We start from the raw sequence: 19,480 nt of genomic DNA, 5'->3' as shown, positions 1-19,480 counted from the left end.
ATAGGGCGGGGGGTGGTTTGCTGGTTTGGTGTCTGGGGGAGGAAGGAGTCCTTACCCTGGCTTCCTTAATCGGGGAAGGCTTCCAGAAGGAGGTGGGCTCAGAGGTGAGTTGTGAATGAAGTGGGTAGGGAAGGGCCTGGGTGGAAGGTTCGGGTATGTTGGAGGGTGGTGAATAAAGGGGTAGAGGGGTATATATTATTTGGGATTATATTGGGATATTGGGAAGAGCTGGAACAAAACAAGAGCTACATTTTCATTTTTGAAAATGATTTGAGTCGTGTGACCAAGTTTTTTTTTTTTTTTTTTTTCCTCCAGAGAGGGTTGTACATACAGGAAAGTGGATTGCAAGTTGGGGGTGGAGGGGGTTTTTTTTTCTCCCTTGAGCTGATTTCCCTGCTCTCCCCTGCCCTCCGTCAACTCACAGGTCTCGAAGTGCTGCTGCTAAAATTCATACAACGGCCTTGACTGGGCAAAGTCCTCCCCTTGCTTCAGGGCATCAAGGGGAGGGAGATGTACCTTCTAGTGAACCAGGTGCCACCAACATACAGCAGCCTAGTAGCCCTGACCCTTCCACAAAGCAGTCAAGCAGTCTGTATGAAGACAAAGATAAGAAGGAGGTATGTTTTGAGTTGGTTCATTGGGTTATAGGGTTTTTACTCAGGGATCTGCTTTAAAAGGACAAGAATGGTATGTAGTATAACGTATCTTATTAAGAGAAAATCTTGCCCTTTTAAGTTATTGTAAGGTTTATGTATGAAGGTTGGTAATGAGCTATAGAAGACTGTGTGTTGGGGGTTTGTTTTATAGAAACAAAGATTGGAATAGTGTAACAACAATATGAGTAATTTTTTTGGACAGTATTCAAATGAGATAACAGAATGAGAGAAAGAAAAGAGTTCTCTGAGTTAAAACTCAGAAAGGTGGGCAGGCTTATCAATGCTGCATGATGGACATTTTATATGCAACTGCTGAGAAATATTTGAATTTCTATTTCCCTATTCTTTCAGTTTACTAAGTCCTTTTACATACCTCCAAGTATTTTAAGTTGTGACCCACTAAATTGTGAAGTCTTCACAATGAAACATCAATGAATTAGTAAATTTTATATGAGAGATTTATATCAATACAGTGTATCAGGTTAAGAAATTGTTTTGATTTTATTTAATTTACAGTGTCTCTGTTTCCTTCATGTATTCTTGTAATCACTCAGTAAATTGAACCCTTTGACTTGATGCTTCCAACCTGAAAACATTAAAGAGTGGTCATTTTGGTAGTTACAATTTTATACCCTCTACTGTAGTGCCATGGTTGTTTCTTTTGGTTTAAAGTTATATTTAAAGTGTTTATGATTTGGCCTCCTCCTTATGGACTATTCTGGTGAGATGTTAGTGAATTAATTAATTGTGTGTGCTGTGATTAGAGGAAGGCAGGTGTGAGTTCACATGTATGTTTGAAAGTCAGAGGACAGCTTATGGAATCTGTTGTCTGTCTCTACCTATATAGGGGTTCTGGGGATTGAGCTCTGGTTACCAGGCTTATGTGATAACTATCATCTCACTTAACTTGGTCAACCATTTATTTATTTACTTATTTAATTCTGACTATCCTCCTACAGCTCACTACATAGTTCAGGCTGGCCTCAAACTCACAGAGCCTCTGCCTCTTGATTGCATGGATTAAAGGCATGTTTCATCATGCCAAGACAAATCATACCCTCAAAGCTTTGTCCTCTTTATGCTGTTTTAACTTTAATTTAGTTCATGTTTGAGGGTAAAGTTATTGTCAACACAAACTGTATTCTTTTTCCGTTGAATCATACCTTTTTTTGGGGGGGGGGAAGGTAGTGTACATATGTATCTCCCACACTCTATGCCAGACTTCTTCTCTTGAAAAGAAAAAGACTTCCTGTTTTCCGGACACTGATGTATTTGTTGGTAATGATAGTGCATTCTTTTCAATTTCTCTTTTCTCTGACTTGAGGTCAGAGATTGTCCATATAGTCAAATTTTTTCCTTTATTTTCTTAATTTTAAAAATATATTTATTTTGTATATGTGCATGTGTGTGCATATGTACAGGTCAGGGAACAACTCAAGAGGAATAGGTTTTTTTTCTTTCACATGGGTCCCATGGTTTGTAGCTCAGGAGGCTATCTTGCTGTCTCTTCAGTAATTGAGTGTGAGTTTGGGTATGGAAAGGGTCAGTTGGTCTAAAAGATCTATAGAGGAAAGTTTTGTTAGAAACTTTTTGGAATCTAATGGATAATAATGAAGCTTTGGTGTTTATCACGATCCTTACTTTCTCTTTCACTCTTAGAAATCTGCAGTTCGACCTAGTCCCTCTCCGGAAAGGAGCAGCACAGGGCCAGAACTACCTGCCCCCGCTCCGCTCCTTGTTGAGCAACATGATGACTCCCCACGACCCCTTGCAGCAATCCCATCCAGTCAGGAGCCAGTTAACCCCTCATCTGAGGCCTCCCCAACCCGGGGTTGTTCACCACCTAAGTCTCCTGAGAAACCTCCCCACTCATCTTCCTCAGAGAGCTGTCCACCATCCCCTCAGCCTACCAAAGTTTCTCGGCATGCCAGCTCCTCTCCTGAAAGTCTTAAGCCCACACCAACTCCTGGGGCCCGCCGAGAGATATCTTCTTCACCCACATCTAAGAATCGTTCACATGGCAGAGCAAAGCGGGATAAATCTCATTCTCATACCCCATCTCATAGAGCAGGTAGATCCCGTAGTCCTGCCACTAAGAGGGGACGATCTCGATCTAGAACCCCCACCAAGAGAGGTCATTCTAGATCCCATTCCCCTCAGTGGCGTAGGTCACGGTCTGCACAGAGGTGGGGGAAATCTAGAAGCCCCCAGAGGCGTGGCCGGTCTAGATCTCCGCAGAGGCCAGGCTGGTCCAGGAGTAGAAATACTCAGAGAAGAGGCAGGTCTAGGTCAGTGAGGCGAGGCAGGTCACACTCTAGATCTTCAGCCACTAGGGGCAGATCCCGTTCTAGGACACCAGTTAGAAGGGGCAGATCTCGTTCTAGAACACCTGCCAGGCGTAGGTCTCGGTCCAGAACACCTGCCAGGCGTAGGTCTCGGTCTAGAACACCAGCTCGAAGGGGCAGATCTCGGTCTAGAACACCTGCCAGGCGTAGATCTAGGACCCGATCACCAGTTCGAAGGAGGTCCCGAAGTAGATCCCCAGCTAGGAGAAGTGGCAGGTCACACTCTAGAACACCAGCCAGGAGAAGTGGCAGGTCACGCTCTAGAACACCAGCCAGGAGAGGGAGGTCACGCTCTAGAACACCAGCCAGGAGAAGTGGCCGGTCACGCTCTAGAACACCAGCCAGGAGAGGGAGGTCACGCTCTAGAACACCAGCACGGCGACGATCTCGAAGCAGAAGTCTGGTTAGACGTGGAAGATCTCATTCTAGAACACCACAAAGAAGAGGACGATCGGGCTCATCATCAGAGAGGAAGAACAAATCTAGAATATCTCAGAGGAGGAGCAGATCCAACTCAAGCCTAGAAATGAAAAAATCTCATGTTTCCTCAAGACGGAGCAGGTCTCTTTCTTCACCAAGATCCAAAGCAAAATCTTTGAGGCGAAGCCTTTCAGGTTCCTCTCCATGTCCTAAACAAAAATCGCAGACACCACCAAGGAGAAGCCGTTCTGGTTCTTCGCCACCTAAGCAGAAGTCAAAAACATCACCAAGACTGAGTCATTCAAGTTCATCTCCTCAGCCCAAAGTAAAATCTGGAACACCACCAAGATCAGGGTCTGTAACAAACATACAGGTTGATGAACACTCTGCAACACCACAAAGACAGAGCCGTTCGGAATCATCCCCTGATGGTGAGGTGAAATCAAGAACCCCTTCAAGACAAAGCTGCTCTGGGTCTTCTCCTCAACTGAAATCTAGCACACCTCCAAGACAGAGCCCATGTAGGTCATTATCTCCACAACCCCAAATGAAGGTGGTAGTATCACCAAGACGAAGCCATTCTGGCTCCTCTTCTCCAAGTCCTTCTAGAGTGACATCTGGAACACCTCAGAGGCAAAGCAGATCAGTATCTCCTTGCTCTAAGATGGATTCTGGATTGTTGCCAAGACATAGCCGTTCTAGATCCTCCTCACCAGATACTAAAGTGGAACTGGGAACGCCAACAAGACACACTGGGTCTACATCACCATACCCAAAAGGCATGCTCCAGACTCCACCGGAGCAAAATCTCTTGGTATCAAAGTCACCCTGTCCCCAGGAGAAGTCTAAGGATTCACCAACAGAAAGCTCTGGATCCTTTTCCCTCTGTCCAGCTGTAACACTTAGTACATTACCAGGAGAGAGCTGTTTTGGCTCTTCATTTGTGCAGCAGAAAGGACAGTCTCAAACTTGGCCAGAACCTAGGTCTGATACTTCAAGTCCAGAAGTGAGGCAAACTCACTTGGAATCTCCATCACTGCAGAGCAAATATCAAACCTCTCCTAAGGGTGGCCCTTCCAGATCTTCATCGCCAGTCACTGAGCTGGTCCTCAGATCACCAGTAAAACAAGATAAAAGTGAATTATCAATAGATCCAAAGCTGAAATCAGGATTGTCTCCTGAGCAGAGTAAGACTAAACCTGATTCTAACATATATCCTACAATAGAGTCTAAATCTCTTTTGGTACAGAGCAGATTGGAGCCTTCTGAATTAAAAGAGAAACTAGGGTTAATTGAAGAGGATGTTGCTGTAATATCATCTTTACCTATACAGGATAGGCCTGAATCCTCTACAGGACTGAAAGATACACCTAGAGTACTATTAAAGGAAAGAAGTGGAGCTGAGTCACCTCCAGGCACAAGAGACCAAAATAGTTCATTACTTAATTCAAGCCAAGATGAATTAATGGAAGTAGAAAAGTCTGAGCAACCTTTAAGCCAAGTTCTACACAGTTTATCTCCAGAACATAAAGAAATTCCTGGAAGTAACATTGAATCATCTCCTGAAATAGAAGGGCCAGCTGTATTGTCAGCTCTTGACCAAAGCCAGGCACAGCCCTCTTGTAAAGTAGCAGAAATCCCTGCAGTGGCTTCATGTTGGGGTGGGCTACAAGTAGCTCCAGAACATAAAGAACTATCTCATTCTCCCCCTGGGGAGAATAGCTTTGAGTCATCTTTAGAGTTTAGAAACTCAGGTCCTATTTCAGAAGTAAATGCTGGATTTTCTCCTGAAGTTAAGGAAGAATTGAATGGGCCATTCCTTAATCAAACAGAGACAGATCCCTCTCTGGACATCAAAGAACAATCAACGAGGTCCTCCAGGCGCAGCAGTTCTGAGTTATCCCCAGAAGTAGTGGAAAAGGTAGGAATATTTTCAAATCAGAGTGTGTCTTCTCCTATACTTGAGGCTGCACACAGAACACCTTCAAGAGAAAGAAGTAGTTCCGCATCTTCTCCTGAACTGAAAGATGGTTTGCCCAGAACTCCATCTAGGAGAAGCCGGTCCGGATCTTCTCCAGGACTTAGAGATGGGTCTGGGAGTCCTTCTAGGCATAGCCTATCTGGGTCGTCTCCAGGAATCAAAGATACACCTCAAACCCCATCCAGGGAGCGAAGTGAATGTGACTCTTCCCCTGAACCAAAAGCATTGCCTCAGACTCCAAGAGCACAAAGCCCTCCATCATCCCCAGAGCGCAACAACAAAAGTGTCACCCCTCAGAGAGAAAGAAGTGGGTCAGAATCATCAATAGAACAGAAAACTGTGACTAGAACCTCTCCTGGGCAAAGAAGTCGATCGGGGTCTTCCCAAGAACATGATGGAAAACCTAGTGCATCCCCTCAGGAAAGAAGTGAATCAGATTCTTCTCCAGATTCTAAACCCAAGACTCGAACCCCTCTTAGACAGAGGAGTCACTCTGGATCATCTCCAGAGGTTGACAGCAAATCTCGACCCTCTCCCCGGCTCAGTAGGTCTGGTTCATCTCCTGAAATGAAAGATAAATCAAGAGGGCTACAGAGGGCTCAAAGTGGTACTGATTCTTCTCCTGAACACACAATACCTGCCCCTCGGGCCCTTCCCAGACGTAGTAGATCAGGTTCATCAAGCAAAGACAGAGGCCCTTCACCTGAAGGAAGCAGTAGTTCGGAGTCTTCTCCAGAACACCCACCCAAATCCAGAGCTGCTCGAAGAGGCTCCAGGTCCTCAATGGAGCCAAAGACAAAGTCTCGCACACCACCTAGACGTCGAAGTTCTAGATCATCTCCTGAGCTAACCAGGAAGGCTAGAGTCTCTCGGAGAAGCCGCTCTGCCTCCTCATCACCAGAAACCCGCTCCAGAACTCCACCAAGACGTCGAAGAAGTCCTTCAGTATCTTCACCAGAGCCAACTGAAAAGTCAAGGTCTTCACGGAGGCGGCGCTCAGCTTCATCACCCCGTACTAAGACAACTTCAAGGAGAGGCCGATCTCCTTCACCAAAACCTCGTGGACTGCAAAGGTCCCGATCCCGCTCACGTAGAGAGAAAACCAGAACAACCAGACGCCGAGATAGGTCTGGATCATCTCAGTCAACATCAAGGAGACGACAGAGGAGCCGGTCTAGGTCTCGTGTCACTCGTAGGCGGAGGGGTGGCTCTGGTTACCATTCAAGATCACCTACCAGGCAAGAGAGTTCCCGAACTTCATCTCGACGCAGAAGAGGCCGATCTCGGACACCTTTGACCAGTCGGAAGCGATCTCGATCACGAACATCACCAGCCCCATGGAAGCGCTCTAGATCTCGAGCCTCGCCAGCTACTCATCGGCGATCCAGGTCCAGAACACCCCTGGTCAGCCGACGCAGGTCCAGATCTCGTACCTCACCTGTGAGTAGGAGACGGTCAAGGTCAGTAAATAGGCGTAGATCTCGGTCAAGAGCATCCCCAGTGAGTCGTAGACGATCCAGGTCCAGAACACCACCAGTAACTCGCCGTCGTTCAAGATCCAGAACTCCAACAACACGCCGTCGTTCTCGTTCTAGGACTCCTCCAGTGACTCGCAGAAGGTCTAGATCTAGGACTCCTCCAGTAACCAGGAGGAGATCTCGAAGCAGAACTTCACCAGTTACTCGAAGAAGATCCAGATCCAGGACATCCCCAGTCACACGTAGAAGATCTCGATCTCGTACATCTCCAGTCACCCGGAGGCGCTCTCGTTCTCGAACCTCTCCAGTGACACGCCGCCGCTCCAGGTCCCGAACTCCTCCAGCTATTCGTAGACGCTCTAGGTCTCGGACACCACTGTTGCCACGCAAGCGCTCTCGAAGTCGCTCGCCACTTGCTATCCGTCGCCGTTCTAGGTCTCGTACTCCTAGAGCAACTCGTGGCAAGAGGTCCCTAACAAGATCTCCTCCAGCCATTCGTAGGCGGTCTGCATCTGGAAGTAGTTCTGATCGGTCACGTTCTGCCACTCCTCCAGCAACAAGGAATCATTCTGGATCTCGTACACCTCCTGTAGCACTAAGTAGCTCTAGAATGAGCTGCTTTAGTCGTCCTAGCATGTCACCAACCCCTCTTGATCGATGTAGATCACCTGGAATGCTTGAACCCCTTGGAAGTGCTAGAACACCCATGTCTGTGCTACAGCAAACTGGTGGCTCCATGATGGATGGTCCAGGTCCCAGGATTCCTGATCATCCAAGAACATCTGTTCCAGAAAACCATGCCCAGTCTAGAATTGCACTTGCCCTGACAGCTATCAGTCTTGGCACTGCCCGGCCACCTCCATCTATGTCTGCTGCTGGCCTTGCTGCAAGAATGTCCCAGGTTCCAGCTCCTGTACCTCTCATGAGCCTCAGAACAGCCCCAGCTGCGAACCTTGCGAGCAGGATTCCAGCAGCATCTGCAGCAGCCATGAATCTTGCCAGTGCCAGGACATCTGCTATTCCAGCATCAGTGAACCTTGCTGACTCAAGAACACCTGCTGCAGCAGCAGCCATGAACTTAGCCAGTCCTAGAACAGCAGTGGCTCCTTCAGCTGTGAACCTTGCTGATCCTAGAGCCCCTGCTGCCACAGCTGTGAACCTAGCAGGAGCTAGAACACCAGCTGCGTTGGCAGCTTTGAGTCTCTCAGGCTCTGGGACACCCCCAAGCGCTGCAAATTATCCTTCCAGTTCCAGAACACCCCAAGCTCCTACTCCTGCAAACCTGGTGGGTCCTCGATCTGCACATGGCACAGCTCCTGTGAATATTGCTGGCTCTAGAACCCCTGCAGCCTTGGCTCCCTCAAATCTCTCCAGTGCCAGGATGGCTCCAGCATTGTCTGGTGCAAATCTCACCAGTCCCAGGGTTCCCATTTCTGCTTATGAGCGTGTCAGTGGCAGAACCTCTCCATTATTGCTTGACCGAGCCAGGTCCAGAACACCACCATCTGCCCCAAGCCAGTCTAGAATGACCTCTGAGCGGGCTTCTTCCCCTGCTTCAAGAATGGTACAGGCTTCTTCACAATCTCTTCTCCCTCCGGCACAGGATAGGCCTCGGTCTCCTGTGCCATCTGCTTTTTCAGACCAATCTCGTTCAGTTGCCCAGACCACTCCTGTAGCTGGGTCTCAGTCCCTTTCATCTGGGACTGTAGCAAAGTGCACATCCTCTGCTAATGACCACAATGGCATGCTTTCTGGCCCTGCCCCTGGGGTGCCCCATGCTGAAGGTGGGGAACCACCAGCCTCTATTGGGGCCCAGCAGGCCTCTGCATTGGCTGCTCTGCAACCAACAAAGGAACGTCGGAGCTCTTCCTCCTCTTCATCATCATCTAGCTCCTCCTCCTCATCTTCTTCATCATCATCATCATCATCTTCCTCTGGCTCCAGTTCTAGCGACTCTGAGGGCTCTAGCCTTCCTGCTCAACCTGAGGTGGCACTGAAAAGGTGAGGGAGTTAAGGAGTCTAGGGGGAAGGTATTTACAGTGGGTGGGGGAGTTGGGAGGGAGAAATTTTGTCACAAGTACTTGACTACTTGAGAAAGTGTGGGGGACCTTGACCTTCAAGATGGGAGTAGAAAGAATGCTGGGTGGGGGCTTTGTTGGGGGGAATGGGACAGATAACAGTCTCCGAAGGTTAATTCTCCAGAGGATAATGATAAGTTTTCCATCTCTACAGAGGACAGAACTAGAGGAAATGGACTTAATTTTACAGCAGGAGGGATGGCAGTTAGACCTCAAGAGGAACTCCCTGGGCTGGAAGGATCTTCAGAGGTCATCCCATCCCTCTCCCTGCCTCCAGGCAGGACGGCCCCCTCCCCAGCCAACCTGCACTCACAGGGGCCTTCCCAAGCTGCGGCTCTCCAAGGAAGGAGACCACCCAGCTTCAGCTTCCACATCTGAGTCCAGGGGCTTTATTCCTTCATCAGGGACATTCTTGAGGTTTAACCTTGATCCCTTGTGCTTCGGGCCCCAGCCTGTTGCTTGTGTTAGCAGAGGTTTGGTCAGTTCTTGCCACTGCTCCAGAGAAGTGCTTACTGGCCTGCCTTCTTGTGTTCCCAGGGCCTTTCTCAGGCACCCCTCCCCCACTGCCGTTCCTCCAGGCCAAGGAAGGTAGGGTTGGGGCTGGGGCCTCTTGTCTCCTTGTGACACTTTTCTTCTCTCACAGGGTTCCCAGTCCTGCCCCAGCCCCAAAGGAGGCTGTTCGAGAAGGACGTCCTCAGGAGCCAACCCCAGCAAAACGGAAGAGGCGCTCTAGCAGTTCCAGTTCCAGCTCCTCCTCCTCCTCCTCTTCTTCCTCTTCCTCCTCCTCCTCTTCTTCCTCTTCCTCTTCCTCCTCCTCTTCCTCCTCTTCCTCCTCCTCCTCCTCTTCCTCCTCCCCTTCCCCTGCTAAGCCTGGCCCTCAGGCCTTACCCAAACCTGCAAGCCCCAAGAAGCCACCCCCTGGCGAGAGGAGGTGAGTGCTTCCTTGCCTGTTGTGGAAAGGGGATTGGGGGTAATCTCTCCAGAAAAGGGATCCTGGGTGAGGTTCCTGCTGGGGTGCCTGGTGTGGACGTCTGCGTCTGGTTGTGCAGGAGGAGTCCGACACTCCTCCCATCCTCCCACAGTGTTGTGTTCTGGTCAAGGGCTGCACTATTCAACTGAGGGCCCAGGCCAGAACTGGGAAGTCATAGGATTCTTCTTCCCTCTCCCCTCCCCTGACAAGCAGCCTGGTCTCAGAGATTCTAGCTCTAAGTCTCCCCATTGCTGCTGCAGGGCTCTGGTCTGGCCACCGTCATCTTCTCCCGACTCTGTCCACAGCCTCCTCCCTGTCTCCCTGCCTCCACGCCATTCTCTTCCACACGTAGCCAGAGGGATCTTTCTAAAACGCACATCTGGTTACTTCCCTTCACTCCACAAATCCTTCCGGGACGCCCTGTGGCCTGCAGGATAAAGTGCCACCTCTGCGGGAATGGCGTGTGAGGCTCTTCACCAGCTGCCCTTGCCCGCCCTGTGCTCCTTCTGCCCGCCCCCCACACATGCCCTGTGTTCCGGCCATACCCGGCGCCTTGCAGTCTAAGGAGAGCCCCATGCCTTTGGACATGCTGTTCCTTCTGCCTGGGATTTCCTTGTCTGCCTGGTGAACTCGTTCTGCAAGACTGCACTCAAACAACACCTTCGAGAAGACTGCCTTGCCATTTCCCTGCCCTGCCCAGGTCCCCTTCCTTGCTCGGGATCCCCAGGCCCATGCACATCCATCCCCACTGGCCTGTTTCCTATGTAGGGGGCATGTGTGCCTTCATTGTTGATCTCCTTCACTACCAAACAAAACTCCAAGGGCAGGGACTCAAATTTTATCTTTGCATCCCCCGCTGCACCCTGTGCCCTGTCCACTGGGGGCACTCGGTGGATGGTGTGCGGGCGGATGGGTGAGTGCGGACAAAGGTGGGTCTGAGGCTGGCCCTGTGTGGTGTGAGGTTTGGTGGTCAGGACCTGGGTGGGTGGTCCTGAATGCTTGGCTGGTGGGTTTGGGAGGATGTGGTGCTAGAGGTCGTCTCTGCTCCCCAGGTCACGCAGCCCTCGAAAGCCAATAGACTCCCTTCGGGATTCTCGATCCCTCAGTTACTCACCCGTGGAACGGCACCAGCCCTCACCCCAGCCCTCACCAAGGGATCAACAGAGGTAGGACATAATAGCATCTGGCTCATCTAGCCATCATTAATTTGTAAGCAAAAAAAAAAAAAAAGGCTTATTGATAACTGTTCTGGCACCTAATTTCTATTATCTTGTAGCAGTGAGCGGGTTTCCTGGAGAGGCCAGCGTGGGGACAGCCGTTCTCCTGGACACAAGCGCAGGAAGGAGACACCTAGTCCCCGACCTAATCGCCACCGCTCCTCCAGGTAGGTCTCCTTGGAAGCCTGGTCCTCTGAGAGTTGATACTGGGTGTAAGGTATGTATAGAATGATGTATTGACTAGTCTTCTCTTTTGCAGGTCTCCATAATCTGGATACCACCACATCTCATGCTCTGGAGACATGAATATTCCTCATTTTTCCCCAGAAGAATCATGGAAGGAGTCTGTCTGCCTTCCCTTGAACCTTGGCAGCATCTTGAGGGGAGGGCTCCCCTGCCCCTTTTCTTTTTTGTTCCTGTGAAATGTTGATCTCTGTGAGTTTTTCCTGGTTCATGTGTTTTGGGGGGTGGAATGGGAGGGAGTGTGAGTTTGGGGAGGGAGGGGCACAGTTCAGGACATCTAGGTAGCTGTTCCACCTCAAGTTCCTGGGGGAGACTAATGTTTTACGACTTGGTAAGTCATGTTTCTTGGAAGGAGTTGATTTGAAGTTGCTGTACCCCCTTCATGAGGTTGTGACACCCTCCCCCCAACTTCAATGTTTCTTAAGGCATTTTGGTTTTTTAAAATCTGTACAGCAAAAGCAACTTTTCTGTCAAATAAAAATGAGAAATGCAGTCTGGTCTATTAACTTTACTTGTGAGTAGAATTGAAGTAGGACAGTCCTGGGACTGGGTGGCTAAAATCATGTAGACTACCTAGCCTTGTAAGCTTTTGAAAAGTGGAGAAAGAAGGAACAGAGGAAGCAGTCAGCATCCAAATCTTTATTGAGGAAATGGGTATCTAGAGGGGTGGGCTCGGGGCCCTCACTGCACAGCTTGTTCATTGGCACTGCCTCCGGAATCCTGTGGCTTCATCACATCTGGAAGCTCTGGAGGGCTGGAGAAGGGCTCAATGCGCAGTGCTTCAAAGGCATCATCTGTGGAAGGGAACAGAGCTCTGAAAGGATGGTCTTTATGTACACTCTGAAATACCATCAAAGCCACAGCCTTTCCTATGTGGGTTGCCTGACTTTGCAATGGTACTATGTCTGTTCTGGAGGCCCAACTTTACTACTAGTTATTCTAACCAACCAATGTGACCAGGATGGCTGCATCTTCCTTGTTTCCCTTTGTTCTGTTCACCATCATACTTCACACTCTGACCACAATATACATGCTCTCACATCAGAAGACTTGAGCTGGCATGGTAGCCTTTAATCTCAGCACATGGAAGGTTAGAAGTAGGCAGATTTCTGACTTCAAGGCCAGCCTGATCTACAGAGTGAGCTCTGGGACATGGCAACTTATCAACTTCCTGAACCAGTTTTCAGGAGAATCTAGACAACTCTTCTAACCTGAGATCATCAGGTAGGTAAAATATCTACTCCAAACTTGTTAAAGACCCAAGGCAGCCTTTGCATTTTTGGGTCCTAAAGCCTGGGGACTGCCGTATATCCCTACTGGCTTTAATTGCTTATTTTCTGTGGCAGGGTCATGTGCCCCCAGACTAGGCTTAAACTTGCGAATGTAGCCAAGAATAACCTTGAACTCTCCAGATTTTTTTTTTTCCCTTTTTCTTTTTCTCAAGACAGGGTTTCTGTATGGCTTTGGAGGCTGTCCTAGACTCTTGTAAACCAGGCTGGTCTCTAACTCACAGAGATCCCACTCTGCCTCCCAAGTACTGGGATCAAAGGTGTGCACCACCACCAGGCAAACTCTCCAGACTTAAGTGCTGGGGCTATAGGGATATCAGACCTGCCTTCTTTTTTAAATGCAGTGCTGGGTATCAGCTTCACAAGTAATACCTTCAATTTCATAGCCCTACAGTGCCCACTGTTGAAAAGTCCACCACTATACATCTTTCCTCCTTGGATTACACCCACCTAGAAACTTTTGACTTGGCTCTCAATTTTCAATTTATGGAGATGTCCATACATGTCTGACAAGCTGTCATGTGAGTGCTTGGACCCAGGTGCTCTGTAAGAGCAACAACAAGCACAATTAGCCATTCTGGTCACAAAATGGCAGTAATGCTGAGGTGGTTGCATACATCTTATCCCAGCAGAGGTAGAGGCAGGTTGAATCTGAGGACAGCCAGGATTACATAGAGAAACCCTGTTTGGAGGGTGCTACAAATCTGCAGGGATACAGTTCTTGATTAATTTTAGCAAAAAAAAAAAAAAACAAAACAAAAAAAAAAACCCTAATAGCAGTTCACGTAAGGGAGAAGCTTATTTTAATTTTCAGCATGGACACTTGCAGAGGGAAGGATGACACCTAATTAAGTCCAAAAACCTAATGCTGACTGTCAGCTGCTTCTAGAAGTGCTTTTGCAAATTTGTGAAGGATACAGCAACCTTGAACATCCTGCCACAACATTTCCACCTGCCAGAGGGATAACTGCCTTTTAGTCCAGAGTCATCCCCCCATATCCAATGATGTATTAGGAGTCATTTAAAGTCATTAAATAAAACAAAAAGCAAGTCACTTCCCTTAGCTTTGCTATAACTATAAAATAGGATTATCAGTGTCTTCTAGGACAATGTTAACCTCCAGGGTACTAGGTTCTGCTTGGAGAAAAGGGTGATTTGAGAGAACACAACTTTAAGTTAAGAAGCAGACAAGTTGTGTTTTCAGCCTCATGAGGTCATTCATGCAAAAGGAAACCTCACTTGACATCTGGCCTGTGCATCTTCATCAGCCCTACAAGTGCCTCAATGTCACCTCAAAGAATCGCAGGGCAGATTCTCATAATATGGGACACTAGCAGCAGGTCCTGCCTGGGGTGCCCTGCAGACATGGGAACTCAGGCTGGGTGGCATAAGAGTGGTAATCAGCTATACATGAGAATATAACTACCTGAGATTTACTTGTTAAAAACTATAAAGTATACTGGAAGTGTACTTCCCCTGCCTTTAAAAAAAAGTACTTTTGGGCTGGAGAGATGGCTCTTTGGATAAGAGCATTTCCCAGCACCCACATGGCAGCTTAAAACTGTTAACTCCAGTTCCAGGGATATCCACACGAAATTCCTGTCATTTAAAAAGATTTTCATGTATGTGTATATGGCTTGTGCCAAAGGCAATGGGTTTTTTGGAGTTAGAATTATGGATGATTGAGTTGTGGATACTGTGAACTGAACTCAGGTCCTGTTCAAGAGCCAATTCTTAAATTCCGAACCATTTCTCCACATTTTCTTGTCCATGTACACAGTCCCTGGGTCCACAGCTGTAACCAGCTATAACCCTTGTTTAAAATTCAAGAGGCAAACAATAAAATTATTAAATCTCTTCCTGGCCCTAGGCAGGGACTCTACAAAACTCTGGCTGTTCTGGATTAAACACATGTAACACAAGCCTGACACTTGATCTACCTTATTTTACTTGTCCATAAAATCTAGCACAATCATTCTGGGCATGGTCATATGGGTAGCTGAGGCATGCGGATCTTTTTTTGAATTCAAGGCTAGACTGCTCAGTGAGCAAGTTCCGGGAGAGAGAAGGTGTGAAACCCCCTCCTAAAAAAGCTGAGGTGGGATGATACATAGAGTACGTGGCCAAGTGTCAGTAAGTCTTATAAATGTGGCTGATACTAGGAATCTGAAAATCATCTTTAATTTCAAGCTCCTGTTTGTGTCCAATTTTTTTTTGTTTGTTCTTCTGAGATAGGGTTTTGACTGGAACTTGCTCTGCAGACCAGGCTGGCTTTGAACACAGAGATTCACCTGTCTCTGCCTCTCAACTGTTTCTATTTTTTAAAATTATTTTTTTACGTATATGGGTGTTTGTCTGAATTAAGTTTGCTCTATGTGCATGCCTGGTGCTTCAAGGACACCAGTAAAGGGCTTCAGATCCCTGGCACTGGAATTACAATTCTGAGCTGCCTTGTGGGTGCTAGGAATGGAACCCAAGTCCTCTGGAATAGCAGCCAGTGCTCTTAATTGCTGAGCTATGTATTCAGTCCCCAGGCTTTGCTTTTTAATAAGGAAAAAAATACCTCATGTTCTTTGAGGACGTCCCTCTGTGGATGTTACCAGACTGTTAGCAGCCATCTTACCTGCTCGGAAGGCCAGGCCCACTGTGGCTGGGGCCTGGGGCCGTGCTGTCTGGCTAGTGAAGCCACATTCACCCAGAGTTTTTCCATCATCAAGGAGCTGGTCATCCTGAAGAGAAAAGAAGGCTTGGGGGAGAGGTCCTAAAAGGAACAAGTCCCCCAAAGAGCCTTCTGGTCAGCATGTCAGCAACTATGCTGAGGAGTGACGTCCCTAAGCAAAGCACACATTCCAGAACTATCGCCAAAAGTTTCCAAAGCTGGCTGGAGTGATGGCTCACAGCAGTTAAAAGCTCTAGCAAAGAATCCCAAGTTCATTTTCCAGCACCCATATAGATTGGCTCACAAACCCCAGTTTACCTAATCTGATGTCTCTGGCCTCCATAAAGCACTTGGGCTGTGTGTGGGCATGAACCACACAAAATAAAACACACAAAGGCTCTGGGTTCTGGCTTTATCAAGCTCTCTAGGTAAATTAACTCAAAAAGATAGTAGGATTTATTTTGGAGAAAAGATCTCATACAGTAGATGCTTTTTTCAACTTCTGATCTTCCTCCTTCCAAACTGCCCAGATTTTCCAGGCTGATGATCTAACCTAGGGCTTCATGCAGGCAACATAAGTAACCTCTAGTTACTTATTTTTTTTTTTTTTTAAATCAACTTTCACCTTAAAATAGGAATTGCTGGACTATTCAACTCATAGAACAATCAGAAGTTTCAATAACTTAGAGAAGCCTAGAAAGCAGTACTAGGAAACCTATGTAGCAAAAGGGTCTTTCAAGAGAAAGCCCAAGGGATATCAGAAAGCCCTTCAGAGACAGGAAGCCAGACTTTTAAATCTGGAGCAAAAGGTCTGCTCCCGATTATAGCCAGAATTAGCTCAATTCACTTCGGTGACTGACATCATGCTTCTGGGAAACCTGAATCGAGTTTAAGGCATGAGGATCTGGCTTACTGAAAACTGGAGCTGGCTTCCCAAGTAAAAAGGTGTGTTTGAATGAGAGCTGGTTCTAGAACATCAAGGGACTGGCAGGGATAAACACTGGCTAGGTGAAGCACTGGTGGGATCTCGACCTACCTTCTAGACCACACTCGCATTCACCGAGTTCCACCCCTCCCTACGGCAATGGGATTCCGGTGGACTCCCCGCAGGTCGAAGATTAGGCACATTATGGTTCAAACCCCGGCTTTGCAACGACCTTCGGCTGCATAGGATCACCGAGACCTCGGTTTCCCCAACCGTTGAGCAAGGCCGCCTGGCAGGGCGGGGCGGCTGGCCCGGGACCCGATACCACCAGCCTCTCCGCATGATCCGAGACCCCCTTGCTGGGCGTCATGCCTGGTCCCCCCACACCCCACGCGTACAACCGCCACGCCCGCTCGTCGCACCTTGTACAGCCGCTGCTCATCCGGCGGCCGCTTGAGGATGCCCTCGACGATGCGCTTCAGCTCGAACACGGTACTCGACTCCTTGGCGTCCGTGAAGATGGTGGTCTTGTGGCGCCGGATCATGAGAAACACGTCCTGAGGATGGCGGGCCCGCGTCAACGCCAGCCCGCGGCCCCCGGCCGGGCCCCGGCGCCCCCGCCACCCCCGGCCCCGCGCCCCTCCCCCCCGCGCCCGCTCACCATCCCGGCGGCTGCTTCTGGCTCGACGCGCCGGCGCGGCCACGCTCCACCCCTTCCCGGCAACCCAAGCGCGGCCCGGCGTGCTCTGCGCGGCCCCGCCCGCCCCGCCCCCTCCATTCCTTCAGCCCCTCCCATACCGTCGCCGCCATTTTAAGCGATCCGGAAGCGAGTGGCTACGTGTGGCCGCCATCTCGGTGCCTGGATTATAGTTTTGCAAAGGCTGAGGCCATAGTATTGATGCCCTCATGGGTCTGAGACGCAAACGTAGCTTGCTTTGTGGCTTGCTTTGTAGCGTAGAGAGAGAATCAGGAAGAAAGCACATCTGTTATAAATTTTGTTTTAATGAGTATTTTATCTGCATTTATGTCTGTGCGCCAGTTGCATGCAGTGCTTGGGTGAAGCCAGAAGAGGGCGTCGGGTCCTCTGAACTGGGGTTACAGTCGCTACCTTGTGGGTGCTGGAAGTCGAACCTAGCTAGTCCCTGGAAGAGCAGTCAATCGCCGAACCATCTCTCCAGCCCGTTTATTTTAAGGGTCAAGCTCATGAACGGGTCCTAAGGAGTAACTTCACAACCGCTTTGAGAAGTTGTACTGTAGGTGGAAAGGGCTAGCCAAAGAAACATTTTGGTCCTGCAACCAGAACCAAAGCAATGCACCCTGACCCTGAAATCAGTGCCAAAGAAACACCCTTTGGCCCTGGAATCAGAGCCAGTGAAAGAAATACACCCTGGTCCTAAAATTAGAGGCAAAAGGCTGAAAAGGACCAGTGAAAGAAACACATTTTCTGCCAAATGTGCAGAAAACCAACCAATCCCTGAGCAAGTGATCTAGCTATCTTAAGCTCGGGATTGAAATCTGACCAGTCCCCACCCTCGAAGTCTCCCTGGAAAAACTCCGCTCCCTTAGAATCCTTATATAAACCCTATATCTATTCAATTTGCGGCTGTCTAGCTGCCTTCTACCCTGGCAGAGGCCACTGGATTCTTCCCTCCCAATAAATGTCTTGAATGAGCTTTGGGAGAGACCTTCTTTTGCAATGGAGCAAAGACGACCCTGGACGGAGAGAGGGCTATACAGAGAAACCCTGTCTCAAAAAACAAATAGTGAAAATCAGGAAGTAAAGGCAGAATCATTAAATGTGGCCATATGAGAAAGAGGAATAAGTGAAGAGGTCCAGTAACTCCCAAGTCTGTGTGGATTTCTTCACAGGGGTTTATGTGTGTCTTACGAAGTGAATATGGCTTAAAATCTATAAGACACCTTACAGCACATGGGCAGGTGCCATCTTGACTAAGGGCAACCATGTGGCCTAGCTGTAGGCCTGTTAACTCCACATGGATTGCCCACTCAACGCACCAGCTAGCCACTGCTGAAAAAACCTGTCTGCCAGACATAGTTCATTTACTTGTTGCCTTTTACTACTTTGTCTCTAATGTCTACTTTTACTGTTGCACAGGGCTTGTTTGCGTGGCAGGGCACACATTTCACGAAAAAACCCTGCCTGTTCCATCTACAGCAGCTCTGCTATCTTGTCACCGGCAGTTTTAAGTCTACTCTGTCTCTTTAAATGTCCTATCTGTTTGCTACAACATGAGAATCAGAGATCACACTCCGGTTCTTTCTTACTTTTACCCAGTCCTGTTTAATATATCTATGTGTATGAGTACATGTAGGTACTGCTTTAAAAAAAAAATGATTCTTAGAAGTTCCAGGAAGCCAAATTGGACCCACCCAAACAAGTCTAAGAGGTATCAGTAAGTTCCGTACAGCCTGGACTATGATGAAACAACCAGCTACCCCAGAATGTGGCAGCACCCCAGCTTTCTCAGATCCCCCAAAGATGGCCGAAGCCCTTATCCCCTAACTCCTCACCTTTTGTTTTGTTTTGTTTTTTCAAGACAGGGTTTCTCTGTGGCTTTGGAGGCTGTCCTGGAACTAGCTTTTGTAAACCAGGCTGGTCTTGAACTCACAGAGATCCGCCTGCCTCTGCATCCGGAGTGCTGGGGTCAAAGGCATGTGCCACCACTGCCCAGCACTCCCCACCTTTTTAATAACAAGTAAAGGTGGGAATGTAAGGATTCAGGCATATGCCGGCCTGTCCCTGTTACCTGGCAGAATACACTCAGGCAGTACCCTAGTCAGCCCAGGGTTCCATGATTACTTAGTCTGCACATAGGTGCAAAGGACCACTTTAAAAGAAAGACCACACACACACACACACACACACACACACACACACACACACACACTTATGCTATTTCTGCTCTCTCTTTCCTGCTATTTCCTTGGGATAGACAGGACTTTTCCTGTCTCCCTCTTCTCTTCTGTCCTCTCTCTGTCTCTGTCTCTCTTTATCTCTGTTCTCTTTCCTTCCCCTCCCTCCCCTTTCTAATAAAACTTCTCACTTAAACCCTGTCTGCCCCCCCAACCCCTCCCCCCCCCAGTTACCCTTGCCTGCCATGGAATCTGCCAAGGTTTCCCGCCAAGCTTTTTCATAACATCTGATGCAGCTTGACAGATAGTAGGTTTGCCAGTTTAAAAGGGACAAACTTACAGAAC

The 19,480-nt window shown here is 48.5% G+C and overlaps 2 protein-coding genes across 4 annotated transcripts; one reads left to right on the top strand and one right to left on the bottom strand.

Moving 5' to 3' along the window:
- Positions 1-383: 383 nt before the first annotated feature.
- LOC127219580 (serine/arginine repetitive matrix protein 2) lies at positions 384-11,876 on the top strand. Of its 3 annotated transcripts, XM_051181261.1 has the most exons (7): positions 384-617; positions 2,316-3,058; positions 3,089-8,881; positions 9,602-9,889; positions 10,981-11,094; positions 11,205-11,312; positions 11,405-11,876. In XM_051181261.1, the coding sequence occupies exons 3-7, from the start codon at positions 3,528-3,530 to the stop codon at positions 11,412-11,414; spliced, it is 5,874 nt and encodes a 1,957-aa protein (XP_051037218.1). In that variant the 5' UTR covers positions 384-617; positions 2,316-3,058; positions 3,089-3,527; the 3' UTR covers positions 11,415-11,876. The 3 variants fall into 3 exon arrangements, with proteins under 3 accessions (XP_051037218.1, XP_051037219.1, XP_051037220.1); XM_051181262.1 differs by lacking the exons at positions 384-617; positions 2,316-3,058 and having other exon boundaries at positions 3,065-3,217; positions 3,287-8,881; XM_051181263.1 differs by lacking the exons at positions 384-617; positions 2,316-3,058 and adding an exon at positions 9,113-9,207 and having other exon boundaries at positions 8,732-8,881.
- A 136-nt stretch (positions 11,877-12,012) lies between these two features.
- Positions 12,013-17,005, bottom strand: Elob (elongin B). Its single transcript, XM_051181274.1, has 4 exons — positions 16,923-17,005; positions 16,684-16,818; positions 15,301-15,406; positions 12,013-12,182 (listed from the first exon to the last, which is right to left on the bottom strand). The coding sequence occupies exons 1-4, from the start codon at positions 16,923-16,925 to the stop codon at positions 12,070-12,072; spliced, it is 357 nt and encodes a 118-aa protein (XP_051037231.1). The 5' UTR covers positions 16,926-17,005; the 3' UTR covers positions 12,013-12,069.
- Positions 17,006-19,480: the final 2,475 nt, after the last annotated feature.

The sequence above is a fragment of the Phodopus roborovskii genome, unplaced genomic scaffold (genome assembly GCF_943737965.1).
Source record: "Phodopus roborovskii unplaced genomic scaffold, PHOROB, whole genome shotgun sequence".
Classification (NCBI taxonomy): domain Eukaryota; kingdom Metazoa; phylum Chordata; class Mammalia; order Rodentia; family Cricetidae; genus Phodopus; species Phodopus roborovskii.
This window is presented reverse-complemented; position numbering and strand designations above follow the sequence as displayed.

Coding starts and splice junctions, on each gene's coding strand:
- LOC127219580 (XM_051181261.1), top strand. CDS start 3,528: ATGAAAAAATCTCATGTTTCCTCAAGACGGAGCAGGTCTCTTTCTTCA. Junction 8,882..9,601: donor CCTGAGGTGGCACTGAAAAG/GTGAGGGAGTTA, acceptor CTTCTCTCACAG/GGTTCCCAGTCCTGCCCCAG. Junction 11,095..11,204: donor TCACCAAGGGATCAACAGAG/GTAGGACATAAT, acceptor ATTATCTTGTAG/CAGTGAGCGGGTTTCCTGGA.
- Elob (XM_051181274.1), bottom strand. Junction 15,407..16,683: donor ATGAGCAGCGGCTGTACAAG/GTGCGACGAGCG, acceptor TTTTCTCTTCAG/GATGACCAGCTCCTTGATGA. Junction 12,183..15,300: donor GGGCCTGGCCTTCCGAGCAG/GTAAGATGGCTG, acceptor TCCCTTCCACAG/ATGATGCCTTTGAAGCACTG.